This window comes from Eschrichtius robustus, chromosome 16 (assembly GCF_028021215.1).
Source record: "Eschrichtius robustus isolate mEscRob2 chromosome 16, mEscRob2.pri, whole genome shotgun sequence".
NCBI classification, from domain to species: Eukaryota; Metazoa; Chordata; class Mammalia; order Artiodactyla; family Eschrichtiidae; genus Eschrichtius; species Eschrichtius robustus.
Genome location: NC_090839.1, coordinates 26,847,480 through 26,862,943, shown reverse-complemented (window position 1 = coordinate 26,862,943; position 15,464 = coordinate 26,847,480). Strand labels below are relative to the sequence as shown.

Sequence of the window (15,464 nt, the reverse complement as noted above, 5' to 3'; positions counted from 1 at the left end):
CTACGACCAAGATACCAAGGTGCCAGCCCTCCTGGGGGGACAGATGCACATTACTGAAACACACAGAAAGTGAATGGGCCACCAACTTGCCAAACCACATCCACCCCACCCCCACCCCATCCAGCCTCCTTGGCCGACCTCCCCCCTCAGCACCCCAGCTCCCCTCGCTCACCCCACCCTTTCCCAGCACCAGTCTAACATCACTCCCCTGTTCCCTAACCTTCCTGCTCCCCACAGCCTGCCCAAGAAGAGTCGGCACTCTTGCCGGGTGTGTTCTTGGTCCCATGATCTCTGCAGCCTCCCCCAGCCCAGGTCCCACTATGCTGGGCCACTTCTGAAGCCTCACACCTCCAGGCCTCTGCTTGGGCTCTGCTGCCTGCCTGCCATGTTGCTTCCAGCTCAGTAAATGTCAGTCCACCTTCAAGACCTGGCTCAATGCTACCTTCTCAGAGCAGGCCTCCTTCCTCCACTGTCCCTAGGAAGGAGGTACTCAGAGCCCCGAGCCCAGCCTGGTGCCCATCCTTCCGAGGGATACTTCATGCCTCCTTCAGTGGCTCAGGGTCGGTCCTGAGAGCTGCCTACGTCCCCACCAGGGCTGGGCCCGTTGCCAGAGAAGCCCCAGCACCCGGGATTCAGAAGTCTCTGCCAGGGTCGAGGAGCTGGAGGGCAAGGACTGACACCCCTCCTGGCCAACTGTCTGAGCTCCTCTGAGCTCTGGCCGGTGCCCATTCTTAGCTCACCTTGCAGGTGTGACTTCACATCCTGGCACCACCCCCAAAAGGCCACTTGCTTGACCTCAGAGGGCCTTGTCTTCCTCCTCTGGAAGGAGGGGTTGCTAGGAGGGTCAATGGGCACCACACCAAGCACAGAGGGAGCCAACTGTCACTACGCTCAGCATGGGCGTCAGGCCAACGGCCTCCTGCAGCATCACACCAGGAACGGGCCCAGAGGTGGCACCCCGACTGCCTGCCTCCCGGCCAGATTCCCTCCAGGGAGGACGGACCCTCTCGCCCTGTGCATCTCCAGGCACGAGCGTGAAGGAGGCTCGGGTGCTGTGAGGACACACGCACGTGGGTGTGTGTGTGTGTGTGTGTGCGCACGGGTGTGTGTGTGTGTGTGTTCCCAGGGCCCTCCAGCTCAGGAGCCCAGGGTGCTGGCCCAGACTCTTGAGCTGCCAACACCCTCACCCCAGGGCTGTGCACCTCAGGCGCTGGCTCCAATGCTGGCACGGCCCCTCCGAGTAGGCAGATGCCACCTCAGTCTGATAGGGGAAGTGGCTGGGCAGATGAGACCCATGAGGTCAGGAGCCCGGACCTCGTGTAGCTATGCATTCCAAGTTTTTAGGAGAAACTGGAAATATGCACCATTATGTAAATATCCAGATTTTAAAATATTGGTGACTGACTTGCATTGTTCACATTTTGAAAAACCTTACTGGACAAACGGACAAACAAAACGTGGTCTATCTATGCAATGAGATACTATTCAGCCATAAAAAGTAATGAAACTCTGATACATGCTATAACATGGATGAACTGTGGAAACGTTACGCTAAGTGAAATAAGTCAGAAGCAACAGGACGGGTACTGAATGAGGACACTTACATGCAATATCTAGAATAGTCATATTCATAGAGACTGAAAGTATATTAGGGGACACCAGGGACTTGGGGGAAGGTGAAATGGGGAGTTATTGCTTAATGGTTACAGAGTTTCTGTTTAGAGTAATGAAAACTCTGTTTTGGAAATAACGTGTGCTGGTTGCACAACATTGTCAACGTACTTAACGCTGCTGCATTGTACACTTAAAAATGGTTAAATGGCAAATTTTATGTTTCACAAAATTTTTCACCACAAAAAATTCCCCCAAAACAAAACAAAACAAAACAAAAATCCTTGAGTAGGCCAGTGGGCTCCAGTTTACAAGCTCCATTTGCTGCCACCGCATGTATCCAGGGGCCAAGCCTCTCCCGCCTCCACTCTGCATCTGGGGTCAGGAAAAGCCAGCGACACACACACAGAGCCCTCCTCTGGGGCAAAGGTGAGTCACAAGTGCCTCCCCCCGCCCCCCAACATGCCGCCCTTAACCTGCTCGTGGGCTGCCTGCAACCCGGGGTCCACTTCCTGCCGACGAGGGAGGCCATGGGCTTTAGGCAGAATGCAGAGAGGCTGTGTATCCTTGAAGACACTCCTTCACTTCCTTTCAAAATGGGTGCCATGTCAGTAAAATAGGATTTATAAGGTGTAGACAATACCTGGCACAAAGAATAGGTGCTTAAAAAAAACCCCGACTCCCTGCCCCTGCCCAGGCCTTCTCACTTCGCAATGCACTTGCTTCCCGAGCATGGCTTTTCCAGACTGGACTGTGGGCTTCCGGGGTCCCCTCGGAGCCCAGCTTGGTGCCAGATCTGAGGTGGGCACGGTAAGGGGAGGTGGGAGAGGGACAGGGCCGGAAAGATGCTGTTCCTGCCCTCGTCCCTTCCTTTCTCGAACACTTACTGGGCGTCAGGCCTGTGTGGGGCACTGGGGACACTGAGGTGAAAAGATGGGGGTGGTCACTGTCCTGGGGCTCATGCTCTAGGGAGCAAGAAACCAAACATAAGGTTCTAGAGGACACTGGGCTCTGGAGAGAGCCTGGGAGTTTCTCGCCCTTGATCCCTGTCCCCCCCCCTCCCCCTGCAACCCCTTCCTCCTCCGGGAAGCCCTCTCTGACTGCAGCACCCATCGAGGCCCCAGTTCTGGACCACCCGCTGCGGATCTCCCCCCAGGGAGGGTGGAACTAGGGTGGGTGCTGGGCAGGAGGGAGGAAGGGAGGCAGGGCAGGCTTTCTGGGAGAAGCCTCCAAGGACAATGCTGAGAAGGCCCTGGGGCAAGGGCTGAAGCCCCCTGACCAAAGCAGGGCAGAGGGCTGCTGAGGACAAGAAAAGCGGCTGCATCCGTCCAGAGGCCCCCGAGGCAGTGGGGATGACCCGGCCGCAGTCCACGGACTGAGTTCAAACCCCCAAGCTGAAGCCAAACTCTCCCCAGGCCCGCTGGGCCCTCCCACCCTCGCTGTCAACCCATCCAGCTGTGTGCCCTGGCCTCTGCCCTTGTTCCCTCTTCTCGGGACACTCGGAGTTCCCTTCCCTCCAGGGCTTTGTTGAAAGGTCACCTTCTCAGTAAGACCTCCCTGCCCCCACTCTGACACGCTGACCCCTTTACCCGTTTTTTTCAGAGTGTTTATCACCTTCTTACATATTATGTCTATGGTCTGTGCCCAGCGCCCCCGTAAGCTGCCCCAGGTCGTTCCTGCCTCTCCAGAAACCACACCCCTTCCTCTGGTGAGGGCACCCCGCGTCTTCCAGGGTGAGCACGTGTCCCAGGCCCAGCCAGTCAGCACAGCCCATCACAGCGATCCGTGATGGGCATCTGACCAAGCTCGACCCATGAAAGTCAGTCCAGGGGCTTTTGCAGAAACGACTGGGAAGAGGGACCCTCCCCTCACCCCAGGGGCTGCTGAGCCCACTCAGCAGGGAGGCCCTCACCCAGAAGGCAGGGCTGACAAGCTGGCACAGACAAATCCCCCCTAAATCCGTCCGTGCCCAAAGCCAAGGAAGGCCCTAGACTTTCTGGTTATAGGAGCCAATGATTTCCTTAACTGCTAAAGCTGGCCGGAGGCAGGTTGCATCACGTGTGCCTGGTTTGGTCTCTGAGTAATCCACGGTCCTGCCCCCGGGAGGGCCCGAGGGAACGGAGCCTCCACTGGCCCTCTCCTCACTGTGGGCCACCCCAAACCCAGGAGGGGCTGGCTGCAGGGCCCGCCCTCCCCCAGCGCCCGGCACAGCCCTGGCCCAGAGACCTGCCTGGCACTGTGTGGGGAAAGGAAGAGGGAGAAACATCATCATCCCAGGCTGGGGCAAGCTGGGTTCTGATCCGTTCCTAGTTCTTTCCTCCTCCCAACCCTCTCCAAAAAAATGTGACTTAGGGAGTCACGCACGCAAACCCATGCCCAAGGAGCAGGGCCGGGGGAGCAGGTGCGGGGCCGCGCTGTCTCCCGACCTTGGGCACAGCCCGCCTCCCTGGCTCCTCTTATCTGCAGTCTAGGGAGTTGCCGCTGACGCCCTCTTGGGCTCTGACACTTTATGACCCTGTGAAAGAACCCAGCTGGCCCCATGGGCACCAAGGGCCCAGTACACGGAGTGCAGGAGTCGGGCCTTCCGGGGGTGCAGGCCTCCAGGCACGGGACACGGAGCTGGAAGTGACCCTCTTGTCTCCACCTGGTCCTTATCTGTGCAGTTGTGGCAGGAGGCCCCTCCAGGGTGGGCACCCCACCCACAGCCGGCCGGCCGGAGCCCCGAACAATGCCAACAGGACAGGACTGCCCCCAGCCTGTGACCGCAGTGACAGGGACAAGTGCAGTGCGGGGCCACGGGGAGGCGGCGGGAACGCACCCCTGCCGAGCATGTCCACAAAACCAGGCCTCCCTGGCTCCGGCGAAGGGCAGCTCCCCGGTCTGGGCAGGACACAGGGCCCACCACCTGTGCCCGGAATGCCTATGGGCAGGGAAGGACTGCGTGCCCATCTATGTAACGTGGGGCAATGCGCTGCTATTCAAATGGGGGAATTAGCGATGAATGGGGGAAATTGTTCCTCCTTCTGTCCAGTCTCCAGAAGGAGACAAAAACCCCTTTTACCTCAGCAAACAATGCCCTTATGTGGGCGCCAGCGCCCCGCAGTCCGCACAAGCCCGGCTCTGTGCGAGCCGCCAATCGCCACACCAGGCTCTGGGGCCACAGCCAGCGGCGCCCTCTCCCAGGGGCGACCCTCGCAGGCTCCCAAGGAGGGCTGGGCAAGAGCGCGAAGGTCCACCGGTCCTGGGACCGGGCGTACGGCCCCACCAGCCCGGAGTGCCCGCTGCAGGCTGCCCACTGTGGCCAGAGGTGCGCCTGGGCTGCCGCAGGAAGCACCCCTTCCTCGGCGGGCTTCCAGGCAGGGGAGAGGAGGGGGCGTCGATAATTCACACACACAGGACGTGGGCCCGGAGGAGGCGGGGAGGGGAGAGCGCTGGAGCCGCAGCCCCACCGCGGCCTGGAGGCCCCCAGGATGTAGAAGAGCCAGCCCCTCCTCCCCCCTGCCACGTGGCTTCGGGCTGCAGTCCGGGGGCACTGACTCTGCTCTGAATTTGGGGTGCGCGCCTCGCCAGGGCTGGCCTCCGCTCTGACAAAGGCCAGTGGCCAGGCTGTGTTGACATGATGCATAGTTCCCAGGAGCACCAGGCTCCTGGCAGGCTTACCCTGCTCTTCCTCCCAGAAGAGGGCCCTGGGGTCAAACGGGGGACACCGAGGAGTTGGGTGAGGCGGTGTCACTGGGACCCCACCATCCTGGGCGGTGGGGCCACACCGGGCATCTGCCCCACAGCCTGCCTTCGGACCCCGCTGCCCACCTAGCTGCCCCTCCTGAACGCTACCCCGCTCCATCCCTGTGGTTCCAAAGGCCTGGCCCAGCCCCTGCTCCCCATGCCGGCTCCACTCCTGCCCCCTAACACCCCCAGCACCTCTGTTCCACAGCATCCACCTTCCTGCCCTTTTATGACTCATTCCTGAAGCTGGTATCAACACCTGAGGCCCTCAGAGTCCAGAGCGGCGCTGTCCAACAGAAACTTAATGCGAGCCACCTACGGAATTGTCAGTTTTCTAGTAGCCACGTTAAAAAATGTAAAAAAAAAAAAAAAACAAGTGGAATGAATTTTAATGAACTACTTTATTTAACCCAATATATCCAAAATATTATCATTTCAACTAATAATTAATACCATGTTAAGTCTGAGATACCTTACATCCTTTTTGCATACAAAGTCTTTGAAACTCAGTGTGTATTTTACACGGTACACCTCAATTTGCACGAGCCCTTTTCGATAGCGGTCTGTGGCTCCCATGTTAGCGCAGACCCAGATTTTTGTGATTTCCCCCTAAAACTGAAATCATTTCGCTCAGTGCAGGGACCCTGGGGTCTCAGCCCCTAGAGAGGTGTCCAAGTTGCAGATGAGAGTTGGGGTCTTGGGGCAGGTGGCCTGAGCAGGGCTGGCGGCGGGGCACTGGGGGCGGGCGCCGCCTTCGGTGGGGGGTGGACACCAAGTATGTGGCAGGCGCCGGGCAGACTCATTGTGCCTGATTTGCACAACCACCCCCCCGGAACAGACATCATGAAGGAACCAGAGGATCCCAGAGGGAAGTCATCGGCTGTCACACAGCGTGAATGGAAGAGCACAGATGAGCCCCAGTGCTGCCTGATTCCCCAAAGCACCCACCCCTCATGCTCTTTCTTCTCTTGGCCTCGATTTGCCCATCTGTACTATGGGACAGCCCCCACCCCTGCCACTGTCCCACTTTCTGCCGGCCCTCCCCAACATATCCTGGCCCATTGTGCCCCGGGGGAAAACACTCCCAACATGGACTGCCTGGGTCTATGTCTTCCCAGGCCCGACAGTCTCCCTGGCCCCACCCTCAATGCTAATTCAGTGTGCAAATCTCTAGCTGAGAGGTCCCCTGCACCCCCTCACCCCAACCCCAAAACAAATGATGTGTTCTGAGAGCAGAGAGAGCCACTTCGGGCAACCATGTGTGAATGATTCATGGGGCAGGGCCCTAGCCTGTGTGCTTGTGTGTGGCTTCTGAGGGCCTGGCAGGCCTTCTGCCAGCCGGCCAGGAAGCCCGTCTGGGTTCAGTGCATCCCAGCCCTTAGGTCAGAGTGATCACGCCAGCGTGGTCACTTCCTGGTTCCTGGGAACGTCGCCTGTGGACAGGCTCGGGTGGCAATGCCTCTCCGACACACCCCTCCCCTGGCCTCCTCTCCCGCACAGCAGGCCTGCCTCCACAGAGGGGCAAGAGGTAGTTGGGTTTCCACATGTCCTGGGCTGGGGAGGGGGGCAGGTGGGAGCAGGGCTCTGACACCCCGATGGCTCAGCAGGCCTAGGCGAATCTTCCAGGTGTCGGGGGGAATCTCCCTCTCCCTTTCTCAGCAGGTGAACTTTACCTCTAGGGCCCTGGAGCGTGTCCTGCCCTATGCCCCCACCAGGCATCTGGGGGCCTGTGAGGGCCTAAGACCCTGGCAGCCTGCACAAGGCCAGGGCTGTGCAGGCCTGGCCTGCTCCGGGGATAAAGGGATCTCTCGGTGCTGTCTCCCAGCCTCCCTTACCCCGCAGCGGCAGGAGGCCAGGACAGCCCAGCATTGTCTGTGCCGCCTGCAGCCCAGCTGATGATGGACACTTTCCTGTGACCCGGGCCTGGCAGGGTGGCCCACGGCCAATCCCCGGAAGGGCTTGGGCCCTAGTTCTGGGGTTGGGGGGCGGGGGCAGGAGGCCGCCGCTGCCACTGCCTCTCTCCATCCGGTGCGGATGTTTGGAGCCTTGAATAGGAGCAAATAGCTACTGCTCTAGAAGGAGGGAGTATGTGACCTGTAGCCAGAAAATGAGGCCCAGACACAGCTTCCAGTCTCACCTGAGAAAGGTGGAGTCAGGACCAACATCAGGCGTGGGGGAGAGGAGGCTCAGTTTAAAAGCCCACTGCGGGAAGCCATCCCAGGGAGGCCACTGTGAAGGGGCCACAGTCCTCCCCCCATGTGACAGTGACCAGGGAGGATGCCCAGCCACGAGGGTCAGGTCCACAGTGAGCAGGGTGCAGCAGGCTGTGAAGCCTTGGGGCCCCGGCTGGGGAGACAGCTGCTCCAACCGCAGGGGTGGGCCCGTGGGAGGGTGGGTGCCATGCGCAGAGAACACGAGAAGTGGCCGAGGCTCAGGGGTAACGCGGGCGACTGTCTCCGAGCCTGCCTGGCCTGGCCCCAACCCCACTCGCAGTACAGCCTCTTGCCTCTTCCCTTGCACCAGCAGCTTCCACCCCCGGCCGGGAACACTCCCGTGGCATCCTCAGTGCCCGGCACAGTGGCCAGCACACAGGAGCTAAGCTGCTGCCCGGGCGCCTTCTCCTTGGACAGAAGAGCTACCTCGCAGCTGCCCGTGGGGCTGCCCATCAGTGTGGGAGCTTGGGACGGGTCTGGGGTTTGCAGATCAGGGAGCAGGATCCTGGGAGACGTAAGGTCCCCCAACAGGCCCTGGCACATGTGGGTGGTGAGTGGGACAGGAACTCAGGAGATGCTAGAGCAAGCTGTGGGTGCCCAAGCCGCGAGCTTGTAAAGAAAGCCGTGGTCAGAACCCCACAGGGCGCAGTGGGCAGAAGGGATCAAGAGAGACCTGGATGGATGAGGAGACAGGACTGGACCGCGTGGGGCAGTGAAGGGTCGGGTGGATGGGGTAAAGTGAGGCGGACTCCTGACCCACCTACCGCCCCCTCAGCCTGTGAGTGCCAGGTTGGCCACGGACCCCAGCCTCCGGCTCCTCAGCAGAGCCTCCTGCAGCTGCCTGGCCACCTGAGAGGAAACGATCCCATCTCCGTTCACCCAGCCTTCCCTGTCCACACACTGTCCAGTCCTCACCCCGCCATCCAGTGACGGGGAGGGATTGGCCCCAGGCCACACAGCAGAGAGAGAGCAGAGGCAGAATCTAGCCTGGGCTGGCTCACCGTGGCTGGGGTTAGGGCACACTCCCCCTGCAGACCCACCCTCCGCGGAGACTGGGGAGAGAGGCCCAGGTGGGTGAGGACAGGGGAGGCGGCACTGCTGTAAATACCGAGCCCTGGGCAAGCAAGTCACACACCTGCTCCCCAGGTGACCACCCCTGCTGCTGCCCAGTTTGCGTGTCTGGGTTAGTGGAGCGCCACACCCAAGGGCAGCAAGAGCCAGGAGGCAGGAAGCCTTGGTCTTCTCACAAAGGGCTCCTGAGACACACCAGGATTAATGGCTGCAGTCACGCAGGCCACGCTACACACAGCAGCCAGGGATCAGAGGTGAACAACTTGCTTAAGACCGCTCTGCAGGACCAGGGCAGGCCAGGACCTGCTCGAGAGAGCCACGGCAAGGTGCCAGGGGCCGCCGGCAGGGGGCCGTGTCCGGGAGAGACCCTGGGCCCACAGAGGCGGCTTCACCTCTCTCCTTCTTCCCGGATCCCTTGCATGCCAGCCCCTCGCCTGGCCTGGGCCCTCTCTCCTGGCTGAAGCCTGGGGCCACAAGGAGCTTCTGGAGACATGTGACCCAGGAAGTCCCCAACCCTGGCATGCAGTATCTTTCTCCCTTCCCAGCCTCCTCCTGACGCGCTGCCCAAGCTTCCCAGGCTGTTGAACACCTGCCTTCGACATCACAACACAGCCTCCTCCGACGGGCTTCCGCTGGTCCCCCGTCTCTGCCACTAGCTTCTCAAGAGCCGTTTGCTGGGCACCTGCTCTGAGCTGAGGGCTGGGGATAAAGCCCAGAAGAGGACACTCGGCCCTGAGGCTGCTCTGTGCCGCACTGTTTGTGACAACAGAAAAGGGGGGCTGGGATGTCCTTCCCCATGAGTGGCCCAAACATAGGCTCTGGAGGCAGAGACACCCTTGCGGCCACTTGGAGTCTGGGCAAGTTACCTCTCCTTCTGCAGGTCAGGCCTAGTCACAGCTCTGAGCCCACAGGGTCGCAGCCAACCTGCCACCAGCGCAGAGCTGAGCAAACAGTGGGCTCAGGAATGGGACCTTCAGTCACTGGGATGACCAGACAACCTTTAAAAATGCCATATCAGCGATGGGGAGAGACGAGACACCGTGTGGAAAAAAACGTGGGTCCAACACTACACGATCCCTCCCCCCACCTTTTTTTTTTTTTTTTTTAAAGGAAACGACTTTGATTATATACACAGAAAAGACTAAGAAAAATAGCACTGGTAACATTGGTAACTTTGACTGTCATTTTTTTTTTTTTTTTTGCTCCTGTTTTTTTTCTGTTTTCTACAATGAATGTAATACTTGTGAAATAAGGTAAAAAATAAGATACGTTTCTTCAAAGACACATCTCCTGCCCTCAGAAAGCTTACAACCTGGCGGGGATCCCACGTTCTGTGTGCCTGTCCCTCTCCTGCAGGTTCCTTGAAGGGGCGAGGGGTTATCAGCCTCCCAGGCCACAGGGCTTGATATTCATGTGACAAAACTGGTGGAGAGCCCTGAAAGAACCAAAGGCTTAAGCCAGGACCCTCAGTGCCTTGGTCCAGCCTCATGACGTGGTGATGGCCACTGGAGGAGAGACTCTAGATGTCCAGTCTGAAGGCAGAAAGTGCTGGCACCATGTGCCTGGAGGGAGGGAAGCTCCGAGGTCCAGTGGGTCCCAGAGGCCCAAGGCTGGAGGAACCTCTCATCTGAGAGGCACAAACAAGAGGTCCCCCAGATGCCTCACAGCTCCTGCCCAGCAAACCCCAATGACCCTGCAGGAAGACAGAAGCAGGACCCTCAGTTCTGCCCTGGCGGTGACTTCCTGTCTGCCCGGAAGGTGAGTAATGTCCACTCCCCACCCCCCGCATCCCTTCTGGAGGCCAGGCCTCACAGTTTCCGCTCAGGAAGAGGCAGAGCAAGAGGCCTGGTGAAGCACATCAAGGGGAAATGGAAGGAGAGGGCCCTGGCCTGGCCATGCATCTGACATCCAGCAGCCTGCTGGCTCACCTGCCCGGCCTGGGTCCTCTTTCACTTATTCATTTAACAGACACTCCCCCCGGCTTGCTCTGTGCCAGGTGCTATGCTGGGCACCAGGGAACTGGCTCTCAGGGTGCTTAGTCGGTATCTGGGGAGGAGACGGTCATCAAACAGATAATCCCACTGACGGGGCATAACTACAGATGGATGTGCTGTTTGGTCCTAAGTCAATGCCAGACCACCGTGTCTCTGGACAGAGTCTCAACAGTTGGCTTCTTCCAACTGTCCTTCTCTCCACCCCCAAAATGCACCTCCTGGGTGTTTTTCCAGGCACCTATGATGAGACCAGGGCTCTGTGTGGACTCAAAAGAAAGCCCAAAGCCTCAGCTGGGGCTTAGTGGCGGGTCTGGAGGGGACCTGGCTGTACGTAGACTGCAGGCAGTGGTGGGAACGGCCTGGATCACTCAGCCCTGGATCACGACTCAAGAGGAGGTAGTGCTCTGAGTCTGGGGGGGACAGCCTCCTCTGGTTCCCAGGCTCCCGTGCCCATCTTCTGGGGAACCTCGCACAGGACCTCGACGCCTGCCAAAGAGGAAAGAGGAGGGGAGCAGCCTTGGCAAGCCCTCCCGACTCTGGCCAGATCACCCCAGTTCTCTCACTGATCAACAGTTCCCTCCCCTGAGACGGGACAAGAGCCCCGTGCTCACCCACAGCAGCTCCAGCCGCCAATGAGGAAGCACCATGGGGTTCCCCGGCCAAAGCACCCAGTGCTGTGATTTCAAGAAGCCAGGAACGGGACCCGTGAAAGAGATCTGTGAAGTGAGGCCTCGCAGGCAGTGGCAGGCTTGGGGACAAAAGCACAACCGTGTTTGTGTTCGTGGCGAGCACACTCCCACACCTGCTGAACGTCAGACAAGCTCCCAGGAGTGAGAACTGGCCTGATTCGTTCCCGGTCTCAGCCATGGGACCTGCCTTGCCAAGGCCCAGCCCTTATCTGCCTTTGCTCAAATTTGAAAAAGGGGGAGGAGGAGGTGTTGGAGGAAGAGGAGGGCCCCAACACATCCACCAACAGGTGTGAATCTGTGCAAACTGCCTGGTTTCTTGAGATGCTCTGGCTGTATCCCTGACCAGCAGGGGTGGGATGCTGCTCACTGGCACGGCCCTGGGAGTCCCCACACTTTCCGGCTAAAGGAAAAGACTCAGGTGCTCGGACCGGGGGTATCATCAGCAACAAAGAACCCGGCTTGGCGGGGGCAGACCTCTCTCCCCTCTGGATGGTGTGCTGGGCGGAGGCCTCAAAAAACGTTTGTTCCTTTATTCATTCGGGCAACAAACATCCAGCAGGCCCCTATGACGTGCCAGGCATGCAGCCAGAGTCGCCGGGGACGGAGCAGGGAGCAAGATGCACGTGGTCCGCCCCTTGCAGAGCTCACAGTGGGGGCCTCAGACTGAGGACCCCAGATGGAGGACCGAGGGCCAGAGACCGAGCACCAAGCCATCCTGGGGGTCGGTGGCGTTGGGGAAGCTTCTGGATGAAGGCACATGAGCAGGGAGTGGAGACCATGGAGGGCTGTGCCTGGATGCACACAGAGCCCCTGCTTGGCCTGTCCCTGCCCAGTCCTTCTTTAACAACAGGGGACATGAGAACACCCTGAAGCCCCCAACGGTCTCCCACCGATTCACTGATGGGAGTGGGATCTCAGCTCACGTCTACACTGCAGGCACCTTCAGAGGGAGGGCTGGAGGGCCGGCCAAGGACTCCAGGCCGGGTCTGCGCCCAGCTTTGGGAGCCCACTGGTCTGGACAGACACGGGAGTCACCACCAGATCCAGGACCAGAAGGGCAGCAGAGACCAAGCCAGCCGGTCCCTCAAAGCCTGCGACCCCCTGCACTGGGTCTGGGTCGGCCTCTGGCCAGCACATCAACCCACAGCCTCCAGACACAGCCTCTGATGAAATAATTAAATCGACGGTATCGTGGTCAACACCATCCTCCCTGTCTCCAGCTCTGGCTGCCTGCCCTGATAAACACCCTCGTCCTGTCAGCGGGCCAGCCTGCCCCGGCCCCAGCACCCACAGTCAGGAGGGACCTGGGCGGCTGGAGGGGTGGGGGACACGTGTGACGACACACACCCGGGTTGGCGCCCCCACCTGGCTCCTGCAGGACCGGCTGCGGGACACACTGACCCCATTAGCCTCCGTGGCTGAGGAAGCCCTGTAAACCCCACAGAAGCACTCCCTTCTGCTACCTGATCCTGGAGGCCCCCCCAAATCACCACATCTCCCTGGAGAGTGTCTCTGACAAGAGATGAGACACCCCCCCCCACCCCTCTCCCCGCCGAAGGGTGGTCGTAAGCAACAATAACACAAGTTTTTGGAGAATGAGTTGGGGGACTATGGTCCCCATTCAGTCCTACTACTGTGGGGTTTTTAAAAATAAATGCACTGGATCCTTCTTGGGAAGGTGTAACTGACAGCCTTGGGCTGAGCTTTGCTGGTGTGGCCCTCGGTGTGGTCTTTGGCTGTGGCCCTCAATCAGCTCAGACGAGGCGGGAGGTCAGCTGCTGGGCATGTCCCGGCCCCAGAGCCCCCCGACAGCGTGCGCTGCCCCCGCTCGGCTCCCCACCCGCGGGAACGCTGGAGCTGGAAGGCAGTATCGGTCTGGGCGGCTCGCAGCACGAGGGGGTCGTGCTGACCTCATGAGGCGTCAAGGGACAAAAGCCTTTTCTTTCCCAGCAGCCTCGCACCCCACTCCTCACAGAACCACACCCTGGGCTCCCCAGCCCCAGGCGCAGCCACCCCAGCGGCCTCCGGGCTGGGTCTCCTCCCAGACAAAGCCGGATTCAGGCCTGGGAGGGCTGTGGGGAGGCAGGCGCGCGGGTTCCGCCATGGAGACGAACTTTGACCCAAACTGCAAGGCTCCTACCCCTTATTTACTCTTTAAGGCTAACCCGTTTCACAGAGTTAACATTACACCCCTTTTTAACCCTGCACCTCCCGCCCACATTCCAGGCCCCGACCTTCGACCCCTCCTAATTGCAGCTCTACACCCCAGTTCTCTCCAGCTCATCCCCCACCCCCAATCACCTCCTCTGGGAGAGCAGAGCCCTGCCCAACCGGGACGCTCTGACTACAGGTGCCACCCCACGCCCACAGCCGCATCTAACTGAGGCAGGCACTGGAGTCCCAGAGCCCAGCCCCGGGTCTCAGCGTGGGAGCGCCAGAGTGGACCTCTGGGGTCTGACTCTGACCCCAGCGCTCCCACCCCAAGAAAGGAGCCTGTGTTCCAAGGCAGGCAAGAGAAGGGTGGCTGGCAGGCCCTGGCGGGTGACGGGGGCCAGGGCCGGGGCAGTCTGGGCAGCTCCTCACCAGACCACCTCTCATCCCAAGGGGCCGGGCACACACGTGGACAAGCGCACTGCCTGCTCGCTCACCAGGGGAAAGGCAGGGACCCTGGTCCTGGAGCCTCAAATCCAGGCCACAGAAGCCCAGCTCTTGCTTTCGTTACTGGGCAGCTGGACTGTTCTGGGTCAGGCACACTGTTAACCTTCCCAGACCTGAACCGTGATAACTTCGAAATCCATATCCCACCAGCCCGTGAGCATCAGAGCAAACAGGCAGGACACCGTCAGGCTGCCGATCCCCGAAGAGCTCTGAGCCCTTCACCTTTGGGAGGAACAACTGCTCTCCCCGGAACTAGGGGCTGGGGCAGTGGGGCCTGTGGAGACGCTGAGAACACTGGGGGCAGCTGTCAGCCTGGGCCCAGCCGCCCCCAGAGGCTCCAGCCCAGATTCTACCCCTGCCCCCACCCTCCTACCCCCCCCCCCAGGGATTCCTAGGACCCTGCAGGCGGGGACACAGCCCCTCCCCCACCAGCCGCAAAGGGACACTCACCGTCCTCTTGGCTGTGGAGGTTCTGCGGGCTCCGCATCCTCTCCTCCTGGCTGGGACTCAGGCTGGAGGCCAGGTGTGGGTCAGCTGACATCCATGTGGAGTCGTTCATATCAAAATCTTCACTGCTCACAGAAGTTTCATCCTGATCAGGGACAAAGAAGGTGGGCGTTCAACAGGGACGGGCTCTCTGCAGCCCCTCGGCAGCATTCTGGGTGAACCCCAGGGCCCGTGGGCGTTTGGAGGTGCCCCCAAAGGCCGTAGGGCGCCCCCAAACCTTGCAGTGGGGGCTGGGTCGCTCCCCCTACCCTCCCATGGAAGTGGCTCGGGCTCTGGTTCCTGTCGGAAGCCGGGGCTGAGGGCCGGCGCTGTCTGTAACTGAAGACAATTACGAGGTTTCGCATCCTGTAGGGGCGGATCGCAGGGCCTGGCTCTTACCCCTGTGAGCCAAGGCTGAAGCAACCGCTGTAAACAAGGGCCACTGCTCCCCACTCCCTGCCCACAGCCCACGGACGAGGGCTCACTCCACGCAGGGCCAGGCGAGCAGGAGTGGGCAGCAGGACATGCCGGGCACCACCGAGGCCAGGCTGATCGCGCCCACCACGCCTGCTTCCCGACTCCCGTGGAGCATGCATGGAATTCCTTTCTCCCACTCCCCCAGCCCAGAGGACATTTCTGTCTTCCTCCTTCCTAACCTTTGCTGTGCTTCAAAGATATGCTCTTGGGCGGCTTCCAGAGCTGAAAAGGCCAGCCCCAGAAGTATAGAGAAGGAAGGGGGTGGGGCAGGCGAGGGTTCGGATCTGACCGCAAAGGGGGTTCGGCTCAAGGGCCTGGGGGGCCGCCAGGGCCTTCCAAACAGCCGGAGGGCCTGCTGGAGAGGACCACGCCTGCCTCCTCTCCCCTCGCTGGCTTCAGTGAGCCCTTGGCCAGTCATCCGGGAACCCCCGGGGCGGGGCCCCTTCAACCCAGCCCTCCAGTGGGAAGGGACCCCACCTCCTCCTGGCCCAGCCTCTTTCAGGGGCAGCAAGCAACTGTGTTTGGGAGCTGGCTGTAAA

At 60.3% G+C, this 15,464-nt stretch overlaps 1 protein-coding gene across 3 annotated transcripts in view; it reads right to left on the bottom strand.

The window, feature by feature from the left end:
* The window catches only part of NOL4L (nucleolar protein 4 like), a 129,622-nt gene that overhangs the window by 15,005 nt on the left and 99,153 nt on the right, over positions 1-15,464 (bottom strand). For 2 of the 3 annotated variants that reach the window (XM_068524042.1, XM_068524044.1), the window contains one exon: positions 14,413-14,554. In XM_068524042.1, the coding sequence (XP_068380143.1) occupies positions 14,413-14,554 (142 nt within the window). Of the gene's footprint in view, positions 1-14,412; positions 14,555-15,104; positions 15,306-15,464 lie in introns of those variants that run through there. The other variant, XM_068524043.1, reaches the window with a different exon arrangement.